Source organism: Thunnus thynnus, chromosome 15 (genome assembly GCF_963924715.1).
Source record: "Thunnus thynnus chromosome 15, fThuThy2.1, whole genome shotgun sequence".
Lineage (NCBI taxonomy): Eukaryota > Metazoa > Chordata > Actinopteri > Scombriformes > Scombridae > Thunnus > Thunnus thynnus.
In genome coordinates, this window is record NC_089531.1 from 20,988,136 (window position 1) to 21,015,542 (window position 27,407).

The 27,407-nt window shown below is 41.2% G+C and overlaps 1 protein-coding gene across 1 annotated transcript; it reads left to right on the plus strand.

Annotated features, from left to right (window-relative positions):
* ptp4a2b (protein tyrosine phosphatase 4A2b) lies at window positions 1-25,903 on the plus strand. The gene is made up of 7 exons (XM_067611334.1): window positions 1-149; window positions 18,228-18,535; window positions 18,874-18,982; window positions 19,068-19,160; window positions 19,290-19,420; window positions 22,244-22,318; window positions 23,019-25,903. Exons 2-7 carry the CDS (start codon window positions 18,531-18,533, stop codon window positions 23,128-23,130), a joined length of 525 nt encoding a protein of 174 aa, XP_067467435.1. The 5' UTR covers window positions 1-149; window positions 18,228-18,530; the 3' UTR covers window positions 23,131-25,903.
* The last annotated feature ends 1,504 nt before the right edge of the window (window positions 25,904-27,407 follow it).

The following is a 27,407-nucleotide window of genomic DNA, read 5'->3' on the forward strand; positions in this document are numbered from 1 at the left end:
GCTCCTCCCCAACAACAGTCCCCGACCTCCGACGAGAATCCAAGCTGCCACATTGAAGAGGAACAAAAAAGGCGACCTGACAGCGGTTTCTGCACTCCCTCCACTTTCTCCGGGGTTGTCACGGGATTTCAATGTTCAGCCTGCTCTTTGTAAGTAGCAAATAACCTAACTAACTAACTAAAACTGACCTCTTGTAACTTGTCTCTGTTGCGATCGTGTACAATTGCAAACACCGCAGATCCCCAAGAGCCTGGATAAAGTTAGTACATGTTGTGAGGTGATAAGCACAACACAAGTGAGCTAAAGTAAGTTGTACGTTAGCCTACGAGTGGTTGTCTTGAGTAGATGAGCCACACTAGTTAACGGCAGCCCTCAGAGCAATGCTCGGACGGCTACAACGTCGACAAACGAAGATTTGTTCAAATTGTGTTAACCTATACTATTATCAACCCGTATTATTTTGCCACCCTTTTGTGGGTTAACTCTAACGTGGCAAGTGTTAACGTTATCTCTAAACTGGTTACTAAACGTTGCTGTGAGCTGAGCTAGCCTGCTAGCTAATGTAGCTACGTTAGCTGTGTTACTAGGACTGAGGCTATTTCCTAGAAGAAGAAGAAAAAAAATCGGACTAGCGTTACGGCCACTAGTATCAGCTTTTATTTAGAATTTGAACACAGCACATTAGATGTTCTATAGCGCAATGTTATTGTCCAAACTGAACGTCGTTCGCAATTTCACAAAATGAGAGCTAACGTTACCCTTAGCTTTACAATGAAGCTCTTGGTTAATCAGTAAAGGTAGCATTTCTCATGGACAACATCTAGCTTAACGTTAACCAATGCTTTGGTTGACGTTTTATTTGCGGTCTTGGCTGACGTTCACGACCATTTTGACGTTTAAAATATAACCAGTGCTTGTGTTTTACAGTATTTTGAGCTTATTTTGGCAGTGGTCTCGACAGACGTCGGTAGCTGTGAAAAGCTTGGCTAATAGAGGTAGATAGCCACTGAGCTAACTGCCTTCCGCCCTTTGTGACAAATCTTGACCCAGAGCATGGTTGACCCATTTATTTTAAGCCATATGCCTTGCTAACACTTGAATAACAAAGCCAAGTAGTTCATAACCCGATATTTCCTGTCTGTTACACGGACTTGGGTGCCCGTTTGCATTGTGAAATTGTCTATTGTTAACTAGCCGGTTTTACTCGGTAAAGTCGCCAGCCTTCCATGCAGAAATGTAGCCAACACTGGGGTTAGGTGGGCCTATAATTTAGCCTTGTCTGGTTTCCTAAAAACAGAAAGCGCCCAGCCATTTAGCCATGTGGGCTGAAGTGAAATGAGGAAATGCACTTGGGGAGGAAGTTGACTAGAGCAGCTGTGACACTAAAGGCCGCAGCACATTCCCATGCCTCTCAGTTTTCAATTTATGACCTTACAATGGTTTGAGTCTCCCCTCTGGTAATAATTTCTAGTGTGTAGCAAATACAAATGAATGGCTTTGGAAACTCCTACTAACATGGGCGGATGAGTCAATCAGTAACTGGTGTAACAGGTAAGCTAATTATACATTGCTGCTTATGAGTCACTGCAAGGTGACCTAATTTGCCTACTGAAGGGTCAGAAGATGATACTTGTTATTGCAATTAGTTATCAAAACAAACTAAAGGTTTGACAATTTATAGGAGAAGTAACAGAATATATACTTATAAGTCTTATATTTTTACGTAAATCAGGGAATTGTACCACTTCAGGTAATTCGAGTTTAGATGTGTCACTATTAACCCACTTTGGAGAATAGTGACACACGCTTCATGAAACACTTGGATTTCACAACTATTACACATGAGCACTTTGAGCCTTTTACGGTCTATTCACATTTTATTGTGGAAGTAGGTCACTCATACTGGTGATCTGCTTTATATTACAGCTAATTGACACATGATGCACAGCCCAATCTAGAAATAGCATAGCTCTGCTCAGTCCACTTAGAGCAGTGCGCAGTCCACAGCCTGCAGCTAAAGGCAGACCTTTACAGTGGGAGGCCCTCATTCATAAGATAGCACACAGCAAGTCAAACTCCTATTGCTCTACCTGTGTTTCCAGTCTTTGAGTTGTGTTTATTTATTTTGGTGCATGTTTGTGAGCTATGAAATTGTGAGGCTAAGCCTAGCCTTTGTTGTGCTGTATTGTTGTTGGACTTAGATGAAACATTCTTCATGTCTGTCTGTAATACCTCTCTCTCTATATATGCATAACTTAGAAGTATTTGTGTTTGAAGGAAGTCATAATTAAAATTGAAACCACACTTGCATTTTGAGAATGTATATTTCCTTTTTGCAAAAAGCTGGATAAGTCACCTCTTAAAGGTCTGACTGATGGCATCAGCTTGATTTGCATTGGTGGCTTCTGCACATGATTAAATGGGTGTATGTGTGTGTTAAAATGAAGGTGTTAAGTAGTGAGTCTAAATCTAGCTGGATGTCTACATGATTTTTTACACCAATTAAAGGGTGGTTCTTCTGTGTGCAAGTGGCATAAAGAAAGGCAGTGTGACAAGAAGGGAAGTTCTCAGCCTTGGTTACCGTAACTGTGAAAGGTGAACCCAGTGTACAGTAACATGACGCCAGCATATCAAGGAGGGTTACCGGGGGAGAAGAACACCTATGTTGTAGCCTGCTGGCATTCGGCCCATCTAGCCACAGGGTGGCTGTGAGTGTTGAAAGGTCGGGTTGAAGAGGTCTGTTCCACAGTGACTGGCTTAACAGATTTAGCCAATTTAAAATCTAGTTTTGCCCCTGGGTGTCTGGCTGTGGTAAGAATGGAACATAAGCTCTGGTTTTACTATGTGTTAGCTTGCTAAGACCCCTGGCTCCAAAACAATTTTGTTGTGTTGAAATCAGCCCAAAGTGGAAAGCTAGGATTAGATGCCCACACTTTTTGTTCTTATTTCAAACCATTAAGTAAAAAGCCATATATAATTATGCATTAGTAGCCATGGGCACCTTGTGTATTTCTTGTGCTGTGTGTTGGTTAATGAATCATGCCCTGGTCGGCACGGTGTTCGTTTACTGTTGTTGCCACAGCACTGGAATAAAGCAAAGGCACAGGCTCTGTGGCACTGGCAGTGTCTGACAGATTGACAACTCTTCTAGATGCTGCTGCAAGGCTGCGTACTGAAACTATAGCAACAGGTAGGAATAGGATCTTCCTTTTGTTCTTAGTGTTTTCAGCTACCTTGTCTAGCTACAGCTGCCAGAGCTGCAGTAACAGTTGAAAACAGTCCTCTGCCAAAACATGCTATAGTAAAAGGTGTTGTTATTGTTATTAGAGCTGTTGTTTGTAGGCGTACGGATCTGTTCACCTTCACTGATCCAGAAAGTGTTCTAGTTTTGAAGCAACTATAGTTTAGAAAATGCTGGGTTATTGCACACGAACAAGCTGTGTTTTGCTATTACCTAGGCACTGTTTTGTTTCTCACTGTAGCCTTTCTTCATTTCTGTAAGCGGCTTATTAAACGCATGAAATGTGTGACTACTTCCACAACATGACCTCAAGCTGTTCATTGTGGCCATAATCGAAAAAAGATGGATTTACTACCAGCAGCTGATCTAAGATCACAGGGTGTATTTAACACTTCTGGTAAGCAAGTTGGATTTCACAGGTTAAAGTTCCTAGATCAGTGCATATGGGCAGCTGTCTCCTCTGAACCCTGACCCTCCTCAGTGCTGCAACCTCCTGCTGCTTTTTCAGCTTTGCTCTGTGAATGTTTAAAGAGAGCACCATTGCTCTTCTCTGATCTCTTCACAGGGGACACCTAAATTCCCTACAGTAGCACTTGTTGCTACCGCTGAGATAATTGTTGGTATGGCAACAGGCATCCCCTGATGCTGCTGTCAGAAGGCCAAGTTGGTCTCCAAATGTCAGAAGAATTGATGTCGCAGTGGGACTCTGCACCCCTCGGCAAAAAATGTGAGCAGACATTCTCTTGTCTGGGTTCTTCTGCTGCTGAGTGTCTCCTGTGCTGAAACTTATTTTCATTTTAGACTTTTATTGGAATATTTGGTTGATTTCAGTCATTTTAAATGTCTTAAATTGACTGTAGTTCATATTCCAGACATCTGAATAATTGGATTTACCCACAGTCAGACATATCTACATAGTACAAAAACTGTCTCTATGAAACTAGTTAAGCTTTACAGGAAGTGTCTGTGAGTTATTTGCCAGAACAGCATTAACTGTAAACTGGAATGTGGAAGGAACACTTTGTTTTCTGATCAGCAGCATAGCTGTGCAGATCTTTGCTTTGCCAGCTAATTTCTTGCTAAATCTATTTCAGTACAGATTGTCTGTGCTTACTTGATTTGTTGGCAAACAGGTAAAGGTGAAGCTCACTGTCATGATGTACTGCACGTGTCCGGCTAGGCTGGGAGATGTTGTCCTGGAGCCGATTTAGGATTGTGACATGAGATTATGTCATATTAAAAGAGCTCAGAGACTGATGGAGATAGTCCCTCGACCCATATTCCAGACCAAGATAGGAATTTTAGAAATGGCAGTATAATTTAAAAACATTTAACAATTAGTGATACATATAACATTAATATAAACAATTTCCTTAGAACACTGAAACATGCTGATAAAAGTGCTGCTGTGGGCAGATGAAAAGCGATACTGTACGAGTAGTATCCTCCTCCCCTCAAACCCTCTCACCTTAATGTGAGAATTAATTGCGACATCACATCCGTGGTTATTCTGAGTAGAGGAGTTTCAACAGTCATTTGGTGATCCATTGAAGCTTTAGGAAAATGTTCAAACGACTTGAGCTCAAACAGGTGTTCCAGTCACTTGAGCTCTTACTAGGGGTGTCCCAAGTTTCTTTTTTAATATCTAAACTAAACTGTAAACAAACAGTTTCTTTGCTAGTTAAATTTTATAGGATTGGTATAAAAATATCCTTCTCCATATCACACTGTAATACGGAGAAAGCAAACTTTTTAAAGGATTTTTTGTCCTCTTCTGTGCCTCTCCCTGCGATAACAGCGATCATAACATTGCTGCTGTATTTTGTATCTTGAACAAAACTATGTCAAAATATATAGCTAACATTTGATATTTTGCCCATGTTAAAGCCTACATTTGGCAGGAACACTTGTCAGTGTTGAGTCCTTACCTAAGGCTCCTTTGTCAGCAGAGAATCTGTTTTTCTTTGTGTTGGCACTCCTAACCCTCATTCAAATTATAGTCAAATGTAAGTGTTATGTCAGACTTTGTTATTCTTTCAAATGCAATTGTTCAGGTGCTGGTGTTTAATTCTGTGTAAAAGTGTGATTAAAAGTGCAACTAGGCCACAGAGGGGACAGAATAGGCCTTTGTTTGGATATATTTTCCTCTTTTCATTCCCATTTCTAAGGTAGTGAGCCCTGGTCTCTTTCAGTCCTTTCCAGAGACGGATCAGTCCTTGTCCCCCTCGCCCTCCCCCTCAGTGCTATCAGAGGCCTTTGATCGTCACACTGGTTATCTGTGCTCACTCAGAGGCTGCAAAGCGGTGTGATAAGTGGGCTTTGCCATGTGTGACTGCGTGCGTAGGGGGTGTTTGTCTGTTCATGGAAATAAGGGTGGGGGTTTGCATATTCTCTCACCTACCCAGCCCCGTTTACACGGACACAAGAAGCCTGAACAACAAGTACTCCGCAGGAAGATTAGCTCCTGTCCTCTGGGGACAGAGAGAGGTAACCTGTTGTGCTGAATAGGTGATAGAACGAAGATATCCATTTACCAGAATGTCAACAACATTTAGCCGAAGAATAAACAACTACCGTCATATATTTTTAAATCATTATAAGTTTATGACATTTTCAGTAAAATAATTAGTGTTTTTCTCAATTTGCAGAGGAACATGGACTGCAGATAGTCTAATAACACAATAAATATAGCCTTGGCAGAGCATCGCAAGCTCTAAAAGCCAATAACAGAGCAAATATAATATATACTGTTAAATTGCACACCCACTCACAGCAACTTAACATAACGAGCTACTGTTGATGAGGAATACAGTAACTGATAAGTGGATCTAATCAGGAAGCTGTAAAACATGAGCACACCTCACAGTTGTGTTACACAGCCTCTATCATGAAGACATGGTTTTGCTGTCCCACTTCTGACAAACCACACAACAGGAATTTATCATATATGCAGATGGCATGTTTTACAACATGGAAGAAATGCAAAAAATGTTTTATCTATGCTTGACCAGATGGTTTCTAGAGAATTAACCACTGTCTTCCCTTTTCATATTTCAAATGAAAGCTAGTTGACTGGCCTTTTATGGTTCAGGCATGCCAACAGAGTCATGAGTCTTTTAGGGAAACAATCTAGCAGTTAAGCTACCTTAAGTCTTTAAAGCATATTAATATTTTAAGCTGGTCAACTTAAAAGCTCTGCATCTGTACCTCAGAGCCAGGTTATTCTCGTCAGTGCAAATATGTGGCCTCATGTTATCATACCTTTTTTTTTTTTTTAAAGTCTGTATTTAAAAACCATCAGTGCGCCTAACATTTATTTTAACCAGCTGGATTTAATTTAAAAATATATGCTCTTTTGCATTTAAATGAGCTTTCTGCATTCTTTGAGGTTTAGTTCAAGCCAAAATGCTTTTAAAATTCAAAGTAGTTAATGTGGGAAATACACTCTGGTTTTTGCTCTGCTTGAGCATTCTTATTAAGACTCACCTGCACCTTAGTACAGCATTCCTGTCATGTCAGTGGACAATCTAACGCTAAGCCATTCGTCAGTGCTGTCGGCTTTGATGTTTCACCGCTTTATTGCATGCCCTCTGTAAGGAGTTTCACTATTATTTAGAACAGATTAAAAGCATCAAGCAAGGCTAGGTGACACGTTGTGGTGAATCTGTAAACCTTTTGAAAGGTCTGCCATGGCTGGACAAATCTAACTTGTAGGCAGCCTTGAGGCTTTTTGTGAGCCTGCTGGGAGAGAGTGTTGCATTTATAGAGGGTCATTCTTTACCCCCAACCTATTTCTAGGCTTGATCAAACACAGTCCACCCACATACATGCTGCAAGAGGAGGGCTGTTTCTTTCTTTACAAGGAAGTGTAAAAGGAAAGTCAGTCTATATAATGGTTTTTAACAGTATACTCTTTGCGTTGCTGTTGAGGTTGACATTTTGTCAACAATGCAAGATCTAAGTATTACTGTCATTTGATACCAAAGAATTTGGTTAACAGATTTTTAATAGTACCCCTGCATTTCCTGAGTACACTGTCAAATTCTTGTAGCTCTATTGCCACATTTGAATTGCGGACTGATAATCATGTGCTTTGTCTTCCACTGAGGAAAAGACTTGCCCTGTGGTGTGTTTTCGGGTCCGTTTCAAAGTGCTACTACCCGAAGCGGGGAGTCTGTATATCTTACAGGCCTGCAGTAATAGCCCTGTGAAAAACACAGGTTTATTATATTTCAAACCGAGACAGCCACAAGCCTGAGTCAGATTGTTACGCAGGTAAACGCAGACATGACCAGTTGTGACTCACGTCACAATTATAAGGCTCTGATTAGGTGACCAGACCGGAAAGGCAGGTAGCTTATTATTTTGCTCGTATTCACTGATAATTTTCAATTTTAAATCATACATGCACGTACATACTAAAAGTTCCTTTTCATGAAAATGCACAAAATTTCCAATTTAGAGCTGTTGTGCAACCACATTCACTGTACACCCTTTTAGACCTGGACAAAAAAATAACTCATTTTGGCTTTGAAATGTACCTCAGTTCGACCTGGTAACAAACAAAACGTCAGACTGTGTCTTTTAAGCATTTTCCCCAATATTGGGTAATATTTAGCTATTGTTTTTGAAGACACAGCCAGAGGCCAATTTCCGGATACATGTACTGGCAAATGTGTCTTAATTCTGTTTTTTGGTTGTTGTTTTTTTTCATACATTGGATTTTATTCTTTGTTTTATTATTTCATTCATCATCATCAGCTTGAACATACCACTAACTTTCTAGATTTGGCTAAAATGGCATACACTAGAGCTGCTGCTGTACTGCTTTTTTTTTTCCTCACCGCACAAATTAATGAAGCCATTCAAACTGTCACAGCAACTGCAATAAAAAAAATAATAAACCTCAGATGTTATAAAATAATTGGTGCCTAAATATCGTATTGGCCCGAATATAAGGCTACCCTGATTTGAATATAACTTACTTCATATTATAGTTACATACTCACACACTCTCCTACCAGGCTCTTGGAAGCAGTCAAAAATGATTTTCTCTGGTAGTTAGCATTTATACGACTGCCTGTTTGTCCTTTTTAGCTCCTTATAATCTGTGACAGTGGTGTTTGGCAGCTTGATATATTCTGTTTCTGCAGTAGAGATGTCAGAATATGCTTTGGACTTATTTTCACTCGTGATGATTTTATTTCCTCTGTGGCAAAAAAACACGTGACATGAACCTTCAGAAACTCCTGCATGTTAAACTGGACTAACGAAACACCTTTGAGGCTGACTGACTCTAACGCACTAAACAGACTTTAAGACACTCGCTAGCCTAGCAACATTAAGGCTACAAACAACCCATAATGCAACTCTCTGTGTAGGAGTCGGTTTTACATCAGTACTTACTTCAAGTACTTCAAAAGAATATCTGATGTTGTGAACACGTAATTGTCTAGACTATTCCAGTGTTGTCATTAAGAGGCCGACTTTGCAGCAGGAATATTGGTCGGCATTTAGCAGGCACATCATTCTTATGTCAAGCCTGAGAGAATAACTAATGTCCCATCACTTGAGCCGCTCACTCGGTTGTGAAGTGGTCATCAGCTTGAGTCTGCAGTGGGCATGACGTGATTGCGTTACCACGGTAATGCAGTAACCACAGCAGTTCTACTGTACACTTACTTGTTGTGCTACATAATGGTGCTAAAGAAACTGTCAAAATTAAATAAATAATTCATAAGTTGGCTTGAACAACCTAGCTAAAACCCTTATCAGAAAAGTATAACCTACAGAACAGCATGTTTTGTTTTGTTTTTTTTTTTTAAGTGTAAAAAAAGTGTTTTCCCTATATTCATTCTGCAGTGGCAGTAGAATTATGAGCACAGCTGGCAGAATTTCACAATCATTAATGTCAACGGGCTATTAATAATTTTCACACATTTCCCACATGATAACGCCCTGCGTTTTCATGGAATTGTTTTTAGTCATCGACTAGCGCATGAAATCCCAGAATCCTCCCTTTCCTCATTCTTCAAAGGACATCAACATGAAAGGTACTATTATAAGAGTAGCGTAGCTCCTTTAAGGAATAGGGCAGTGCGTAATGTGTGTGTGCATAGCGAGTGTGTGGTGGTGTAGTGGTGTGTGGTGGAGTGAGCATGAGAGAGCGAGCAGCAGAAAAGTGACGGTGAATGCGAGCGGAGCAGAGGAAAAGGTTAGCAGTTGTCAGTCTGGCAGTAAATGTACAGCACAGACTACAGTGTGTCAGTTAATAAATGCTGCAGCTTCTCAAGACAAAGAAAGGTCTCGTCTGTTGTTTCCTAAACTACTGGAAAAGTGAAGGGGGTTAGCCCCGAAGTTAGCGACAATGGGTTAGGCCAACCCCAGGATTTCACCGGGTGCGTGTGTGCAGTGTCCTGGCTCCGACGCAGTTTTGCTTTGTACTCTGCACAGCGCCCTATTCCACCGGGAGTGTGTTAGAAGCGAAGCGAAGAGCGTCTTCACTGCAGAGAAGCCATCTGCCGTTAAAAGTCAGTTGCACTCCTACTACATTAATTACAGCAGCCTAGTCAAAGCTGATAAAGTGCCTTAAGGCTACCATAATTACTGCAGTAGCAGGGCAACTAAACTGCCAAATTTTGTTAACTTGCTCAGCTTTCGTTGATTTTGTCATTTTCCTTGATTTTTGTGCTTCTACTATGGTAAAGTAGGCTACGTAGTTAAATGCTTTCTTTATTCGTCTGTTTAAATTGTGTTTATTGTTGATATATACGACCAGGAGTCTGCACGGGGTGTTTTATTTTGAAAATTGACCGGCTGCTCAATGCTGTTTCTGTGCCTGACTTCCTGCCTAGAGCGATCTGCTCTGTGCTGCTTGACGCGGCCTCCTTAAAAAAATAGACGATGCACCTATCTTTAGTGCAGCGCAGCGGAGAACCACTTCTGGGACGCTTTGACTAGAGTGACCGCGATCAGCTCCGTTGGAGCCGGAACACGGCGCACACGCGCCCGGTGGAATTTAGGGGTAACCTGACCAGGCTCACTTAAGGTGGATTGACCTTTAAGGTGGACCAGGTATTCTCATTTTAATGTCAATCTCAGCTGAGACCAAACAATAAAAACTCCCAAGTTTTGCTCTTCCTGCCCTAATGGCAGGTGAGGTAAAAGTGCTGTGTTGAATAAAGGCGTAACAGTCCTTCCCAGATCCATGACTACGTTCTAAGAAAGCCATAGGCAGGCACATTATCTGAAATCAGTCAACAAAGCATGAGGCCACACAGAATCTACTGACTTGAAGTATCACTTTCAGCCCAATGCTCTTGTTTTCATATCCGAGGAGTGTGCAGCTCATGGGAGGCACAGCAACAGTTTAGGATCTCTGTTGGAGTTCACTTTTGCATTTAAGCCTCTATCTCTCAAATGCTGTCTTGTCCAGGCATGCCTGGGGATTTTAGTGTCTTGCTTGTTACACTAGTTAAACTGGTGAGGCGCAGAGAAAAGAGTAAAAGCTTAACTATTGTAGCTTATTGTAGTTTTGTGTGTGCGTGTTTGCTTTCTTGCTTGGCTGTCTGTTTTTCTTTGTGTGTGTTCAAGCATGACTGATGGTAAGGGTGAGTTGTGCACACCACTACCTTTATGTGTGCAATGTTTGCTGAATGCTGTGGTGACCTGTCACCATACCCCACGTTGACAGACCCCTTTAATCTTGGACTATGTCCCAGGACTCCATAGCAGGCTTTTGTCTTTTATTAAGCATGCAGTTAATTCTCCTATCTTGTGACCCACTATGGGCTTTGAATGTTACATTAAGCACATTTTCAGACTTGGCCCAAATAAATTTGTTTGAGAGATGTTAATGAAGTTTTACTTTCATACACAAAAGTCCTGACCTGTGGATCGATTGTGCAACAGGCATCCATGGCAACAGAGTATGCCTAGTACATTACATTTGTAAACACTGAAAATGCTTTTGTAATACTGTTACTTGGGTCCTGCTAACATGCAGAAAGATGAAAAACAGTCATGCCTGGGTGATGGAGCCACACCTTCACACTAAGATAATTTCTCATTTTTCATTACAGCTCAGGCTTTCACTCGATGTGTGTTTTGTGCTGTGGTTTAATGCATGTATTCACACCATGACAGTGAACTCATTGCAGTGATCAGCCACTGAAGAGTACCAGATACTTTCAACCAATCACATTAATTAGCTTAAAGTACCAAGGTTTGAGAAAATGCCTTTGCATCCAGAACTCCTCTCCAATTAGCCCAAGTGTGAAAAATGCCCCGAAAAGTAGGCGTGTGTGTGTCTGCCAGTAGGTCTATACATATAAAGTTGGCCTCTGCTCAACATTTCCCTGTCACCAAGTCATTGAGATCTCCCAACCAGCCGTTGTTTTTTTTTTTTTTTTTCTCTCCATTTGAAATGAATGAGTTGCAGTTTCTTCATCTCTTATTGGCACTGTTGGTGTGAGCACACAGTTAGGTTTAGGACAGTTCCAATTTGAGGTGAGATCCGCCCACCCAGACTATCAGCAGCATTGACGTCACTGCAAGCAGCCAGCTGGACTATTGGGCAGGTGTGATCCTCTGCTTTATCTCAGCCATAGTTACTGCCAAACTCCTAGCTTCTTTCTTTAGTCCTTTGCTTGTCTTCGTAACTTTTTGCTTTCATTCTCCCTTTTGTTTAACTTTGCTGATCCACTTGTCTTTTTGTCCACATTATACATTTTCCTCAGATCTCACCGCCATATTTTGTTCTCCCTGTCCTCCTTGACATTTTCAAGCGTATCATTTATCTTTTATTTAGCACTCACAGAGGCCACAGGAATGAAAACATACTTCTGTGACACTTGGCCCCATTTCTTTTCACACTGATGGATTCATTGTTTGTGTGTGTGTGTGTGTGTGTGTGTGTGTGTGTGTGTGTGTGTGTGTGTGTGTTTGTTTGCAACTTTCATTGTTGTCCCCGTGATTCTCCTCAGTGAGTCTCAGATCAGTGCCAGCTATATCAGACAGCTAAAAGGAGAATGCAATACTTCTCTGTCACATCGTGTTCATGCAAGTGTGTATTTGTTTATGGAAGCGTACAGTTTGAGTGAGACACTAAAAAGAGAAGTGTGAGCGCTAAGTGTAGCAAGCAGGTGGTTTTGTAGGGCATGGGTGTCAGCGCCTTTATCTTTCCTGTGCTGTCCATGCTCCTCCCACTCCAAGGAGAACCGGGCTTCTTCGCTCCTGCCCTCCTTCCCTCCTCACTGTCCATCCTGCCACGGATGACAAGCGCTCCCCCTTTGCTCCTTGACTCGGCTCCCACACAGCAAATTAGCCCTCCAGCTGCTTCAAGGCAGTACAGTCTGGTCATGCCCAGTCTGAATCCAGACAAAACATCAGTGAGACTCAGGCACAACCTCAGACAACCAGACAGGGTTGCATGTAATACTAACATCTTTCACAAGGGAGGAAGAAGATGTACTCAGACATTCCACATTGTGTGTAAAAGTCTGACATTTTGCCACTATGCCCTTCCAGTTTGAATATTCCACATCCAGACATTTGGGCTCATTTGCTTGTGTGTGCGTGTATGTGTTTTTCTTTCTAATTATAGAACAACCCCCTTGCCCTTGTGGCAAATACATCACCCCTCATGACTATGTACATTGTGTACATAGTGTATGTATATGCTAGTGTTGGGAGAGTGCTAGACATAGGCCACCTGACAGCTATCAGGTGTCCACAAGACCTTCCCACGGCCTTAGGTCTACAATTATGGAGACTCATGGCAGTGAAATCCTTAACACACTGAAAAGCTTTCAATCTGCACTCCCACTGTAGCTGTTTACTCTGTCTCCATGCAACGTAGCTGTGATAAGTTTACAACCCCAACTGGCAGTGTTTCAATCTGTTGCTGATATTATAAGTTATTTTAAGGGAAAATATTAAAACATACAAGCTACAACCATATAAACATTGCTTTATTGCTTAAAAGTAAATCACAGTACAATTGGATTTTTTTTCCCTCAATTGTATTGCTTTAAAACCGGACATGTCTTTATACTTTGTAAGGCAGACTGATGAATCATCCTAAAATGATGAGTTAGCAGTTGCAGGATACTATGCCCTGGTTCCCATTCTTTTGTGACTTTATCACCTGTTTAGGTTTGCGTGTCCTTTACTGTTCTGAGATACTGTGGCCCTTATCAGCTAGTACTGCTACTCTCTGCTCTCTCACACTTCCCATTTCACTCTCGTTCTCTTTCTGTTCTTTCTCTTTAGTCACCGCAGAGCCGTTTTCTCATATGAACTCCGGAAAGTGTCCAGAGAATCAGGTCTGGACATTGTCTGGAGTTGCCCTTTCAGACATGTGGCACACATCAGGAGATTGTCCGTGTCAGACACGTTTTCACCTACTGGAAATACTCCGTTTGGTTTAGGTGAGGGGTGGCACCCGGGGTAGGAGGGCGAGCATGAGGCAGGCCATGATGTAAAAAGTATGCACAGTCACGGAGTCGGTTTGTGATTTGGTCATAAACAACCAAGTCTCTTGCCGTTCCTTGAATTTGTCTGACGATTTTGGCATCGGCCCTTACCAAAACAAGTTCCCGAATCTCATCATCTCTGCACTTAAACCCTTCTTCTTCACGGATGATTTCATTCTTCCGGTTTTGCACCAGTTGCATGATAGAAACATCATCAACATGCCCACTTGCTCACTGTGAATTCTCCAGAAAATGATAAGCTGTATTCATAAATGGGCACAATCGGACTTTATATTACAGACTATATACTAGGGAGCGGGCAGGGTAAAGTCCGTTTAATGTTCGGTCCAACTGATTCAGACATTTGCGTTCTCAGATACAGCTCCTCTGGGTAATGGCTGGATAACTTCAGGGTTTCAGTGCATGAAAGGGGCTTAGGTTTCTGGGAGAGGCCAGCTGATTTGGGAAGCTCTCCCTATCAACTCTCAGCTAGTCCCCCTCTCCACTCTTTTCCCCTCCCTCCTCTTGTAGCACAACTCCAACAGTAGAGCACGTGACGAGGAACAGGGCACTAAGGGAGCTTTCTCTGGGCCACTGCGTGGGCCTCTGCTGTTACTTAGTGACCTTTCTCCCAGTTTTATATATATGTTTGTACATAGACACACATGCACAAAAGACTTGATGTAACCAAAATAATTTTTTTTTTTTTTAACTTGGATATCTATTTAGCTGAGGTGTACCCACCACAGCTGGGTAACTGATTCCACTACAAGAAAAAGTGTTTTTGTGTTTGTGTTAACTCAGTTATTACTGAAGTGAATAGTTGGTTAACTGATTGGTGATCTACAGAAAATTAATCTGCAACAATTTTGATAATTAACTAATTGTTTGTTTGTTTTTTAGCAAAAATTGACTGGTTCTGGGTTCTCAAATGTGAACATTTTCTCTTTTCTTAGTCTCATATGATGGTGAACTGGATTTGTTTGGATCTGTAATTGTTCAGACAAAGCAAGACATTTGAAGATGCCACCATCTGCTCTGAGAAGTTGTAATTGGTATTTTTCACTGTTCAATTCAACATTTTACAGATCAATTAATCAATATTTATTGAGAAAGTAATCACTAGGGAAAATAGTGTTTAGAAGCAGCCCTAAACTTTATCTGTCCTTAAGGGCACCTGCCACTGTAACTGTCTTTTACTACCCTGAACATGACATTTGGGCTGATAGTGTACAAGGATTTCAAAATTGGGCTTTTACATTTCATCCCTGTATTTAGGGCTGTATTTTGGATGGTGACATGGAACTTCATTTGGTTTATGTGTCTATTTATACAAAGATAGGAATGGTGCTGGTGATTGATTGAGCTGGTGTTGGTGATTGAATACAAAATACTTTTTTTTAATGAGTTGGAAGACTTAAAATGTAGTTATTGTCAAAATTGTAAAATTATTTCCTGTGTCTCAGCTGAAGATTGATGACTTATCTACAATTTTAAAAGCTTTTGTACACTTAGCTTCTTGTTTCCTGTGTGGTTTAACATAGTTTTGCTACCACAAACAGATCTGGTGTGTGTGTGTGTGTTTGTTGTGTTCCTTCTGCATCTGTGCAGCATGTAACTGCAGAATCAGCTTGCAAATTTGAGTGATTTGCATGTGTTCCCGACAGTGTTGTGATGATTGCAAGCTGCAGGGCAGGCCAGATGCTGCCAGTATACCCACTTCCCTATTGACAAGCTCACAGACCTTTAGTCATTTAGTCATCTGCAGTGAATGTCTCAATCATTACATTACCAGACATGCATGTTAGACTTGAACAGTTTATACATTTGTGAGGCTGAAGCTTTTTTTTTTTTTTTTTTTAGCATTTCTGCTTAAAAAATGACTCAACAATTAATAGTTACCAATTCATTTTTCTTTGATTGACCATTCAATTAATTGACTAATTATTCCAGCTCTGCCAGTTTTGACATTGATATTGTGTTCTGGACTGGTCTGCCTTATTGGTTTTTTTTGTAGCCCTGCTCGTCGCTACATGGAATCTATGAAGTTACTTAATGCATCCGGGCAACCGTCCGCAGCTCAGTTGCTTTTCATCACTTTTCATCACAGCATAAGCTGTCATTGTGGTGTCCTTGGTGTGTCGGGTGGTTTTTTTTTTCTTCAGTGTTTCCCTCATGTATGTCTCTCTTAACTGTCTGAATTTCTGCACTTTAGGCCGCGTTAACTGAAAAAAGCCCAGCGTTAAAACAGTAAAGGAGCCTTAGGTGATGGGGGCGTGTTGTTTGAGGTACCGGTGAGACAATGAAATATGATCCAGGTTTGTAATACTCACGGACAGGATTTTTCAACTCTGGACAGTTATCTCACCGGCAACTGTTTCATCTTTCGTCGCACCGATCGGGAAGGCGTTCACGTTACAAAGTAATCCAACAGGAATGTGCACTTGCATGTATTTGATCGGTCAACTCAGTGCCTTGCCGAATGATTGTGTTGTGGCAGAAGCTGAGTCTGATTCAACTTTTTGCCGGACTGAGCTGTCTGCGGTGGCACCCTCGCTGCGTAAATGTACTCTCCCCATTCAAATGAATAGGAGGGCTGGATTTTTTCACGCAGAGCTGATGTTGGTCTGGATGCCCCCTTATGTCTCCTGTCCTTTCTCCACAGCAAGGTTTCAGGTGAAAAGCACATGGTAACTGTCCATTCTCTTGGCTTTGTCCATCCTTTACATTTCTGGAATTTAGAAGATGGTGAAAACAGTCCTTAGAAGCTTATTTACCCTTTGTCCAAGCTCCACTTGTCTGCACACAGCAATGCCACATTATATTTAGTACTGCTCAGAGGTGGTAATTAAAGGTGTCATGGAAGGATAGCGGCCATCAAAAGAAAAAATCAAGGCTGTTTTGAGTGCCCTTGTGGCTGTTGCCAAGTGTAAAAGATGGAGGGGAGAAAAGCAGGCAGAGCAAGCAAAGAGTAGAAATTAAGAGAGCAGAGTGGGTTGATACATCCCTTTGACAACGGCTCTGTGGTTGACAGTTAATTGAGAGGATAAGTGACAGCGGGGTAGTTGGTGGGAGCAAGACAAAAAGAAGAGAGAGGTTTTGTGGTTTTGGAAGAGTGGCTTTGGGTTGCAAAATGATAAGTCTTTCAGCTGGCTCTTTACTTTTATTTATTTACTTTTTTTTTTAAGCCATGCTAGAAGCGAAGCAGGTGGGGAGGAGAGACAAAATAAAAATGTCGTACACCTTCATGCACTAAAGGTAGATATACTAGTGTCTGAATTAAATAGGAAGGAAGAAATAGAGACAAAGAGAGCACAGAGAGTCTTGTGTCAGTCTCAAGGAGGTGAAAACGGGGAGCGTGGGACTGAAATGCTCGGCCTGTTTGAAGCTTTGCCCACCCTGTAATCCTCACCTTGTGACTACTGCCTGTGACACGGTGCTAAAGTCCAAGCCCTTTCTCTCTGTTTCCCTCCTACCACCTTGTGTGTGTGTAGTGATATCCATCTCTCTTCATCCACTTTTTCCTCTACTCCCCCTCCCTCCCATGTTGCTCTGAGATGGTTCCAGCCAGTTTGTGGCGGCTGGGTTTAGACTGTCATGGACTTGGCACAGTTTGACTGACTGCTCCCGGGTAGTTACAGACCAGACATTACCTGTTCTGTAAGACACTTGTGTGAAGTGTGTGTGTGTGCACGCTCCAAACTGTTCATATTGTTAGTTTCCATTTTTGTGGCAGGTGGTGAAATGACAGTGATGTAACCCAAAGGTGTAGTCAGCTCGCTGCAGACTCATAACAGAGGCTGTAAGGAAGAGGCAGTTCTGGTGGTGGAGTTTCTGGACACTGGATTTAGAGTTAAATGTCCAGAAAGCGGAAGCTTCAGAGGTTCAGAGGGCTAATTAAACTTTTAAGTTTAAGATGTAACTGTCTTCTCCCAGTGTGACCACAACTTTGAGCATGCAGCAGGTTGTGTTTCAGTGAATCAAGAAGACTGGATTAAATACAGGTTGGAAAAAGGATTGCGGAAATAAAGGTTGATGTATCAGGTGTGGATAGGGGCGGAATGATTTGAGGAAAACATTGTGCAATTTTTTTTCTGACCAATATTGCAATTGAAATTATTTTATGTTAAATTTCAGGCTTGTGTTGGTGATCACTTAGACCATTAATATACAAAAAGCAACAGCCAAAATTTGTTATTTGCCATCTCACGGAATCACCGTGCATGAACATTAGCTGAGTAAAGTTTACTGGAGACAGTTGTCATTACAGCTGCTTAAATCAATGGCTGCTGGCCTGAATGTTCACTTGCCACATCTTCTTAAGACTCATTGAATTATCTAATTAAAATTGCAGCTCTTACAATTTGGAAAATTGCATAATTGCAAAATTGCATCATTGCAAAATTGCGATTTTGACATAAAAAGGATAAATTGTTCATCCCTATATGTTTGTGAATTCATTGAAATTATCACACAACCTCACTCTCTCCTTCTTTCTCCTCTCTTGGCAGGGTTTCTGTGTTGACTTGAGCCGTACCTATATGGCGTGTGTGAGCGGAGAATTTTGCCAGGCACAGCACCTCACCTCTGTGGAGAAGTGAATCGGCCGCCCCCCGAGGGACTACGCTACCCAGAAACCCCCCTGACTGCCAGCACACTAGGAACTGCTGACTCTTCCAAAGGCCCTCCCCCCTCTCCCCCCCCGGGATATTGCGTAGTCCTTGGCCCGACTGCCCTGCCGTGTCCCAACCAATACGAAAGATCTTTGCTTTCCACTTTCTCCTCGAACAGCCAATCACAAACAGCTCTCCTGAATGGGGTAAACTGATTGGATGACTCCTGGATAGTCTCTCCATCTTTTTTTTCTTTTTTTATTCTTTTAAATTTTTTGGTTTGGTGTTATTTCATTTTTTATTTTTATTTTTTACATCCCGGAGTACTGTGGACTAGTTTATTCCTTTTTGTTCCCCTTCTCTGTGTACATCACCCCCCATAGTTGAACACCTGTTGTCCTCCTGACCATCCTTCTACACGTGTTGTCATTTTTATTTATTCAACCCTTTCCTCAATACATAAATCCTAGCAGTCTTTGCTGACTTCTGAGCCAAAAAGTCGCTTTTGTTTTGTAAGAGTATTGTATTGTAATTGTTTTTTAAGCCGTCTCGCCAACATGAACCGCCCCGCTGCAGTCGAGATCACCTACGAGTGCATGAGGTTCCTCATCACCCACAACCCCACCAACGCCACGCTCAACAAATTCACTGAGGTATGCCCTCATCTTTGTATTTTGATATCTGTGTACATCCGCTTGTAATCTATCTGTCTAAAACCCTCTCTTTGATGCCTGCCAGGAGCTGAAAAAGTTTGAGGTGAACACGCTGGTGAGAGTTTGTGATGCCACCTACGATAAGGCTCCAGTAGAGAAGGAGGGGATACAGGTCTTGGTAAGAGTACACACACACACACACACAGACCATTTGTGGCAGCCTTTTAGTCTACATTTATTCTTTTTTACATACACACTCACACACACATTCTTTCTCTTTCTTTGTGTGTGCATGTTCTGCCTGCAGGACTGGCCTTTCGATGATGGCGCCCCTCCTCCCACCCAGATTGTGGACGACTGGCTCAAGCTGCTCAACAACAAGTTTCGAGAGGAACCCGGCTGCTGCATTGCTGTGCACTGTGTGGCAGGGCTTGGCCGGTGAGTTTCTTGTAGTGATGATTTGTCTAGAGATGTGACAGTAACTCAGGAGGCACACTGTCTGATTTGTTGTATGTTATGGTCCAAAACTCCCTCTGCTACTTACCCAACTAACTGTCTTGAGTCCTTACTGTAACATAAACTGTGATATGGATCAGGTAGTGACATAAAATGGATGTTTCAGTACAACAAAGCCAGATATCCACATAGGATAGGAACAGGACAGGAAAGGCAAGTGTGTGGACCATTCATCCAGTGATTTTCCATTCATACATTTTCCGCCTCTTATCTGAATCCGAGTCACGACAGCAGCAGACCCAGACACCTTTCTTCCCAGCCACGTCCTTCAGCTGCTACTGGGGCATCCCAAGGCGTTCCCTGTCCAAGTAATCCCTCCAGCTGGATGTGTCTGGAATACCTCCACACGGCAGTTTCCAGGGGGTGCTTGAACCACCTTAAAGGATAGGTTCACAATTTTTCAAGTCTTGAAACAATAATCACATTGAGACATATTTTTTCTTGCTATAATCATTCCTCCTGTTCATAATGGCCATTAAGAGATCCTTTTATAAGTGATAGGGGACAAAATCCACAGCCCTCCTTCTGTGCAAAATGTATTGCAAGTTTATTTGAAGCTAATATGATGCATCAGCTAGCCAAATTAGTCAAATCAAGTTGACATCTTTCAAAGTTACTGTCTGTTTAGTGCTAAATTACCTCTATTTGTTACAATCCTTCAACTGCAGCTGAACAGGAAAATATTATCTGTCTTTTTACTAAAAAGACTGTAACTGTGGAAAATATCCACTTTTTCTGACCACTTTCTCTGACTAACTCAGACTGAAGCCTCATATTATCTTCAGAAAAACCTTTTAAATACATTTTTGCTTAAAACAAGGACTGTGGATTTTGTTCCCCATCACTTAGATTGTAAGTACATTTGGAGAAGATCTTCTAATAGTCAGTATGAACAAGAGAAATGATTACAGAAAGAAAAACCTCTTTCTATGTACATATGGGCACCTATCTATTGTTTGAAATCAGACTTGAAAAACTGTGAACTTATCCTTAACTGGCTGCTTTTTTTTATCATCAAACAAATCAATCATGTCAATGATACATGGTAGCCGCATTTGGTTTATATTATACTTTGAGGTCAGAAACACCACCTGGGAGGCGGCGACACAAACTGAGTATCAGACCCTCAGCAGTACCCACAAGGTCTTCCATAGTTCTGGCTGTTTTCTCTGTAATGTAGCCCATTTAACCTAATCTCTCATCCTCTGTTCCACTTCCTGTTTGTATTAACTGGTTAGTGTGATGTTGCTGTTTGGGTGTGCACAGACCAGAGTCCATTTCATTTCTCTTGCCTCAAAGTGACTCCAGAGAGATGTGGGCCTAGAGTAATCAGGCTCCACTCACACGCAGTCTTTTCCTGTCCAAAGGACAGGGTCCATGGAACACTTGTATTAATTAAACGTTATGGGTATTTACGTAAGTCTGCTCCTCTTTTAATCTCTCTATTGTCTAGCCCTACTCTCAGCCCCTCCTACTAGCTTTGCCACTTTTCACTCCTTCACTCAGTATAGGTCACACAACTCACGCTAGGTTGGCTGGGTGTTAAACGGAACATGCTGCACTGTACTGGTGTCTGTCCCACCCTGTGTCTCCCTGTAAATACACCCTGGTGATTCATTCAGTATCTTGAATGTCGTCTCCTCCTAGCGCAAGGGGCTCCATAAATAGACAATCAGCTGGTTAGGTTGCCTATCAGTAGTGATAACAGTCTGTTGTCATTGCTTCCGCAGACTTGAAAAGGAAAAGCAACTCCATTTGCATGTGATCTGTCCGTTAGTCATGAGGTTGCACAGGCGATGTGCAGATATGCTCATATTCACAGAGCAATGTGACAGTGAATTACAAATGAGTTATGCCGAATAACAGTGTGTGAAAGTGTGAAAACAAAGAAGGCAGAAGCACATGACATAGGCGAGCTAGTGTGAAACTGTATTTCCTGACCACAAAGGCACAATAAGCCAATCAGTTCTCAATGGCTTCCAGCGTTTTGCATCGCTGCGGCATTCCAGAGGTTTTATAATTCCCACTATTGGTTAGACTGGCATTTTCAGAATTCATCCTCTCTTCTTCCCTGTCCAGTGTTTACTGCAGTCATCTGGGTTTTCCATAGTGCTTCGGCCTGATCTACTTTACACCAGCCAGCTTTCTCTTAAGGCCCGCAGTGTGTAGGCTGCAGCCTTGTTGTTGTTGTTTGTCCTTTCTTGAACAATATTCTCACCCCTCCTGTCACACTATCGCGCAGTTTTTTTTTCCTTCTCGTTTTCGGTCTGTCCTTCCTCTCTCACATGCTGTCCCTCGTGAATTTTGTGTGAGAGAAAACCCATTCAATGAAATGCTTTGTCAGCACCAAGATTTGACCTGCCGAGCGGTCTAGAAAGTTGTTTTTGGTTTTTTTTTTTTTTTTTTTTTTTTTTTACATTTATTTATTTTTTCTCACTCTTATCTCTTTCTGGTGAGAAATGAGAAGGTTGTCTTACTGTAACTTATCACTGTAACTTTTGTGTGTGTGGCTGAGGGTGTGAGCTCAGTGCCCCAGCAGGGCAACGGTGAACTTGTGCACCCCTGTTGATTTCCCAGGCCTGTTTCCCAGGTTTAGACCCCCCCTTCCTCCTCCTCCTCCTCCTCCACCATATTACTATGGAACCATGTGAACCTTGGCATTTAATCTTCTGTTCTCCTTTTTCTCCTTCTTTGATTCTCTCGCTGTCTCCTTCAACTGGTCCACTGGATTTCTTTACCTCTCAGAGCTCCAGTCTTGGTGGCCTTAGCCCTTATTGAGTGCGGGATGAAGTATGAGGATGCTGTGCAGTTCATAAGGCAGTAAGTACCCTCCCTGTTTTTTTTGACTTTACAGCTTTAATAAAGTCTTAAAGGGGCTCTGTGGAGTTTTCTTGTAAACAAACAAAAGTTCAATTGTTGCTCACCAAAACTCATTGTGTTTATCATTGAGGTCTGACAAAAGTATTGAATGTGTTTCTTCCCTCAAACATTTGCAAAACAGACTTTTAAAACCTGCTTTGTTTACATTCATGTTTATTAGTTTACAGGCCTCCTCTTCCCTCCTCCCTGTAGATCAGTGTGTAGAATATTGTGAAATCATTGGCAGACGTGTGTATCATGTTTACCTGCTTGCACGTGGGAGCATGAGGCAGACAGAACGGGAACCCACTCGTAAAAACTACTCCATTGCGCAACTAGAGGTCAGAAACTCCACAGGGTACCCTTAAGTCAGTAAATGGTGCAGTTTGTGGGAATAAAAACAAGGTGCATTTCTTTTTTTAAATTTTTTTTAATTTTTTATTTTTTTGCATTTTCAGAGCACTAGGAAATTGTAACTGTAATTGCAGAGTCTGGTAGCACCACTAGAAACAAAGCTTGTACCCTGCAAAATGCCTGATGTTAATTAAGACGGTAATGCTGTAGTGTGTTAAGTACAGTGTGCTCTTTGCACTCTTTTCTGGATATCATTGTTTTAAATCCCTGCCCTCCTTTTTTTTCTCTCTCTCTCTGCATTTCATAGGAAGAGACGTGGAGCCTTCAACTCCAAACAGCTTCTTTACCTCGAGAAATACAGACCCAAAATGCGTCTGCGGTTCAAGGATACCAACGGCCACAACTGCTGCGTGCAGTAGGCTACCTGTCAGTGCATCTTTCTATGCGCATCCAGTGGGGAATCTTCCAACAAGGGGAGATAAAAAAAAAAAAAAAAATGAAGAGAGTGCTATCAGTAATTATTGTGATGATTTGTTAACACTGAGTCATGGTTAATTGATCAGAGAGCAAGCAAGTGATCGAATGAATGAATCCAGATCTGGGGATCCACCAGCCGAACCAATGAATGGAAGGTCAAAGCACACAGATAGGCCCGCTTCCCGGTTATACTGTCAACCACGGGCCAGAATTTTTCAACTTGAGTCCATCCTGTTTCTTTTCTCTTTTTTTGTTTCAGTTGTAATCATGGGATAACATTTTTCCATTTTGTGAATTTTTTTTTTTTTTTTTACACAAACAGTGGTCATGAAAAGATGTAATGTAAAATGATATTCTGATTTTTATTTCCACAAATTATTGATATTAAGATTGGGCCAGAATAATGTATCTTTTAAAAATATTTTAAACTTTGAACACACATTGTGACTGTCCATTTTGGTATTGGGGTGTTGCGCTTTTTTTTTTTTTTTTTTTTTTTTTTTTTTTGCACAAAAACTAAAAGGTTCACCTGAACATGCAGTAATGTTTTCCTTTTACCCTTCACTTGCTTAAAGTCACTTTCAGTTTAGGGGTTCACTGAGTTTGAATATGTCTGCAATATTTATTCACAAGATGATATGTGTGGCAGTTATGAGTTTGGCAGGGGCAAGGACACTTTGTTATCCAATAGTTTTGTTGTTTTTTTTTTTTTTTAACCTCCGAGAGCCATGTTTTTTTTTTTTTTTTTTTTTAAATCTTGTTGGAGTGCAATAATCAGTCCACCTCAGAAAAGCCCACCAAACCCTGCTGACATCCTATACACAGACAGACACACAAATGCACACACACACACACACACACACACACACACACACAGACACACACACGCACACACTTAAGATACACATCCGGGCAGTTAAACAGGAAAAACTTGGCAACCTCTATGATAGGTACTTCTGCTTTCATTCATTCTCCTTAACGGGGCAACAATAGGACTTCCCTAATTATGCATATTTAAACTCATATACAGTGGATATAAGAAGTCTACACACTCGTATGAAATTGCAGGTTTTTGAAATGTAAAGACAGAAATAACAACAATGTAAATGTTAGACTTGTTCCATCTTTAATGTGATTTTCCAACAAACGAAAATCCTTAGAAAAAACAAATAGTTAATTATTAGGAACATTTTAAATCAATTTAAAAAAACTACAACACCCTGATTGCATGAGTCTGCACACCTTCTCATAATGGGGGCTCCAGCTGTGTTCAGAGTTAGCCAATCACATTCAAAATCATGCCTGTAGGTAAATGGCATACACCTGCCATCAATGAAAGTGATTCTGATTAAGACCAGATTCAAGTCAACTGTTGCTGTAAGATTTGCTTGTGTGTTTGGGGTTGCATCCTACGGGGAGAGCCATGGTCCGCAAAGAGTTACCAAAGAAACTGCAAGATCTAATTGTAGAAAAGTACAAATTAGGAGAGGAATATAAAAGAATATCGAAGGCATTGGATGTACCTGTCAAAACCATTATCAATACGGGAGAAAAAGTCGCACCACAGAGACATAGCAAAGATCATGACGACCCTCCAAAGTTGATGAGAGGACGAGGAGAAAACTTATCAAGGAGGCTACCAACAGGCCAAAGGCAACATTGAAGGAACTACAGGAATTTCTGGCAGGTGCTGATCGCTCCTTTCATATAACCACCATCTCCCGTATTCTGCACAAGTCTGAGATATGGGGTAGGGTGGCAAAACGGAAATATTTTCTTACAAAAAGGAATATCTAAGCCCATCTGAATTATGCTGAAAGATGCATTCAGTCACCCCAAACCATGTGGGAAAATGTGTTATGGTCTGATGAGAACTTTTCGGCCTTAATTCTAAAAGATTTGTTTGGCGCAAAGCCAGTACTGCTCATCATCCAAGGAACACCATACCAACTGAATGCTTTGGGGCTGCTTCTCTTCAGCTGGGTTAGGAGCTTTGGTCAAGATAGACAGGATAATGAATAGCTCCAAATATCAAGATATTTTGGCACAAAACCTGCTGGCCTCTGTCAGAAAGCTGAAGATGAAGAGGAATTTCACATTCCAACATGACAATGACCTAAAGCACATATCCAAGTTGACCAAGGCATGGCTTCAGAAAAGGAAAATCAAAGTCCTGGAATGACCCAGTCAGAGCCCAGACCTCAGTCCCATTGTAGACATGTGGAATGACCTAAAGAGAGCTGTACACAGGAGATCCCCTCTCAATTGAAGAAACTTGTACTTTTTTGCAAAGAAGAGTGGGATAAAATTCTTAAGTCTAGATGTGTTAAGTTAATAGAAACTTACTCCGAAAGACTTGACACTGTAATAAATGCAAAAGGTGCTTTCACAAGTATAAATTGGGCAGGCTGTGCAGATTTATGTAATCAGTGTTTGGTTTTTTCCTCTGGATTCTTGTTTGTTGGAAGATCACATTAAAGATGGAACAAGTCTGACATTTACATTGTTGTAACTTCTGTCTTCACGCTTAAAAACCTGCAATTTCATAAGGGTGTGTAGACTTTTTATATTCACTGTACACAGAGCCTAAGATCCAATCTGAAAGGCAAGGTGGAGAAGAATGAAAATGGTCAGTTTTTTATTGTCGTACCCATTTTGAAAACATCCCCAATTCGTATTGGTTCTTTAAAGATAAATAAATTGAAATAAAAAGCATCTGTGTGTCTTTTCTCTGCCTCACTTGCACACATTTCAATGGGTGGGGTTTATGTTGGTTGACAAATAGGTGTGGGTGTATAGTAGTTTGTTCCTTAATGTATGTCAGTTATGCAGGTAGTTGTGACATTTAAGACAAATGAACATTACTAGTTAATACTGCAGGTTATATGGCTGTGAACCTTTGCCTCTTAATGTGTGACTTTTATCCTGTTTTGATTCTGAGCAACAATTCTGTCACCTTCCGCTTGGTGATAAAGGTGCTTAAGTGTTTCCTAGACACTGTGCTCATCCGGCACGTCAGTTAAAGTCTGCCCTAATGTCCTCTCCCCAGTAGAGTGTGACTCAGCACCACGTGGAAGGCACAGGACACCGTGGTACTGACAAATTACTCACAGCCACAACTAACAACTCCAGCCAATACTTGAACCAATTGAAAGGGCCCCCCCTGCTGTTCAAAGCCTGTCATCACAAAAGCAAACAAGGAATTGTCACTATTTGTATGAAACTGTGCCATTAAGGTATACTTTGGTGTCTGCAGTCAAAGGTATGGTATTTTTCATAGCCTGAAATGTAGATCTACAACATTTCTAACCTAATCTTTGTGTTTCTGGTATCTAAACCATTTATCAATTCATTGATGGATAAAAAGAATCCACCATTTTTTAAAGTTTTCAATGGAAAATAATCACAAATTCATACATAAATAAAACAATGAAGTTTGGCTTTTTTGACCGAATAAGCACTGACACTGATGTCAGTCATTGTCACTGCCTACAACAATGCAGCAAAACGACAAACAAATTAGCTTCGGTTACTAGTTCAACGCTGCGAAGCCTACATCGAATAATATGAATGTCATTTACTGTGGAATCTATGATTATTGAAGCATCAACTTTTTATTCAGAATCCCAGTTGAGCAGCTGTATTCATATTCGTGTGACAGATGGTATAAAGAGGTTTTGGTACAAGGGTGCAGAATGCAGATTGTTTCATCCTAAATACTCTTTAAGAAGCCTTAAATTTTGCAAGTTGCAATTGCCTTACCTGAAGTATTACATATTCTATAAATGGGTTTCCCGTAAGCATTTTATGGTCTTGGATAACAATGATTCATAACTACTTCAGTAGTGTTTTGACCTTTTTCTGATGGTGACGTTATGTTACAGAATGAAAATGTTGAGCCAGATAGTTTATATAGAGATAAACATCTCTGTGAGTATTGAGAGATGTGTTTACTGACACATAAGCGCCACATATGGACTTAGTATACGGCAGGCTGTCACTGTGTGCCATGCGCCCCACCAACAGGTGTCACTGAAAAGAGCTGTGATCCAGCAGATGTCTCTCAATATTGTAAAGACATAATTGCCATTGTGAGGTAAGAGAATAATCAAAGCCATATGCCTGTTGTGTGATGGGCAAAAGACAGCAGATGCTGTGTTTCTCCCTCAACAGCTTAAGAAGACTTTCACCTTGTATTTTCACCTCAGATTGTCCAACA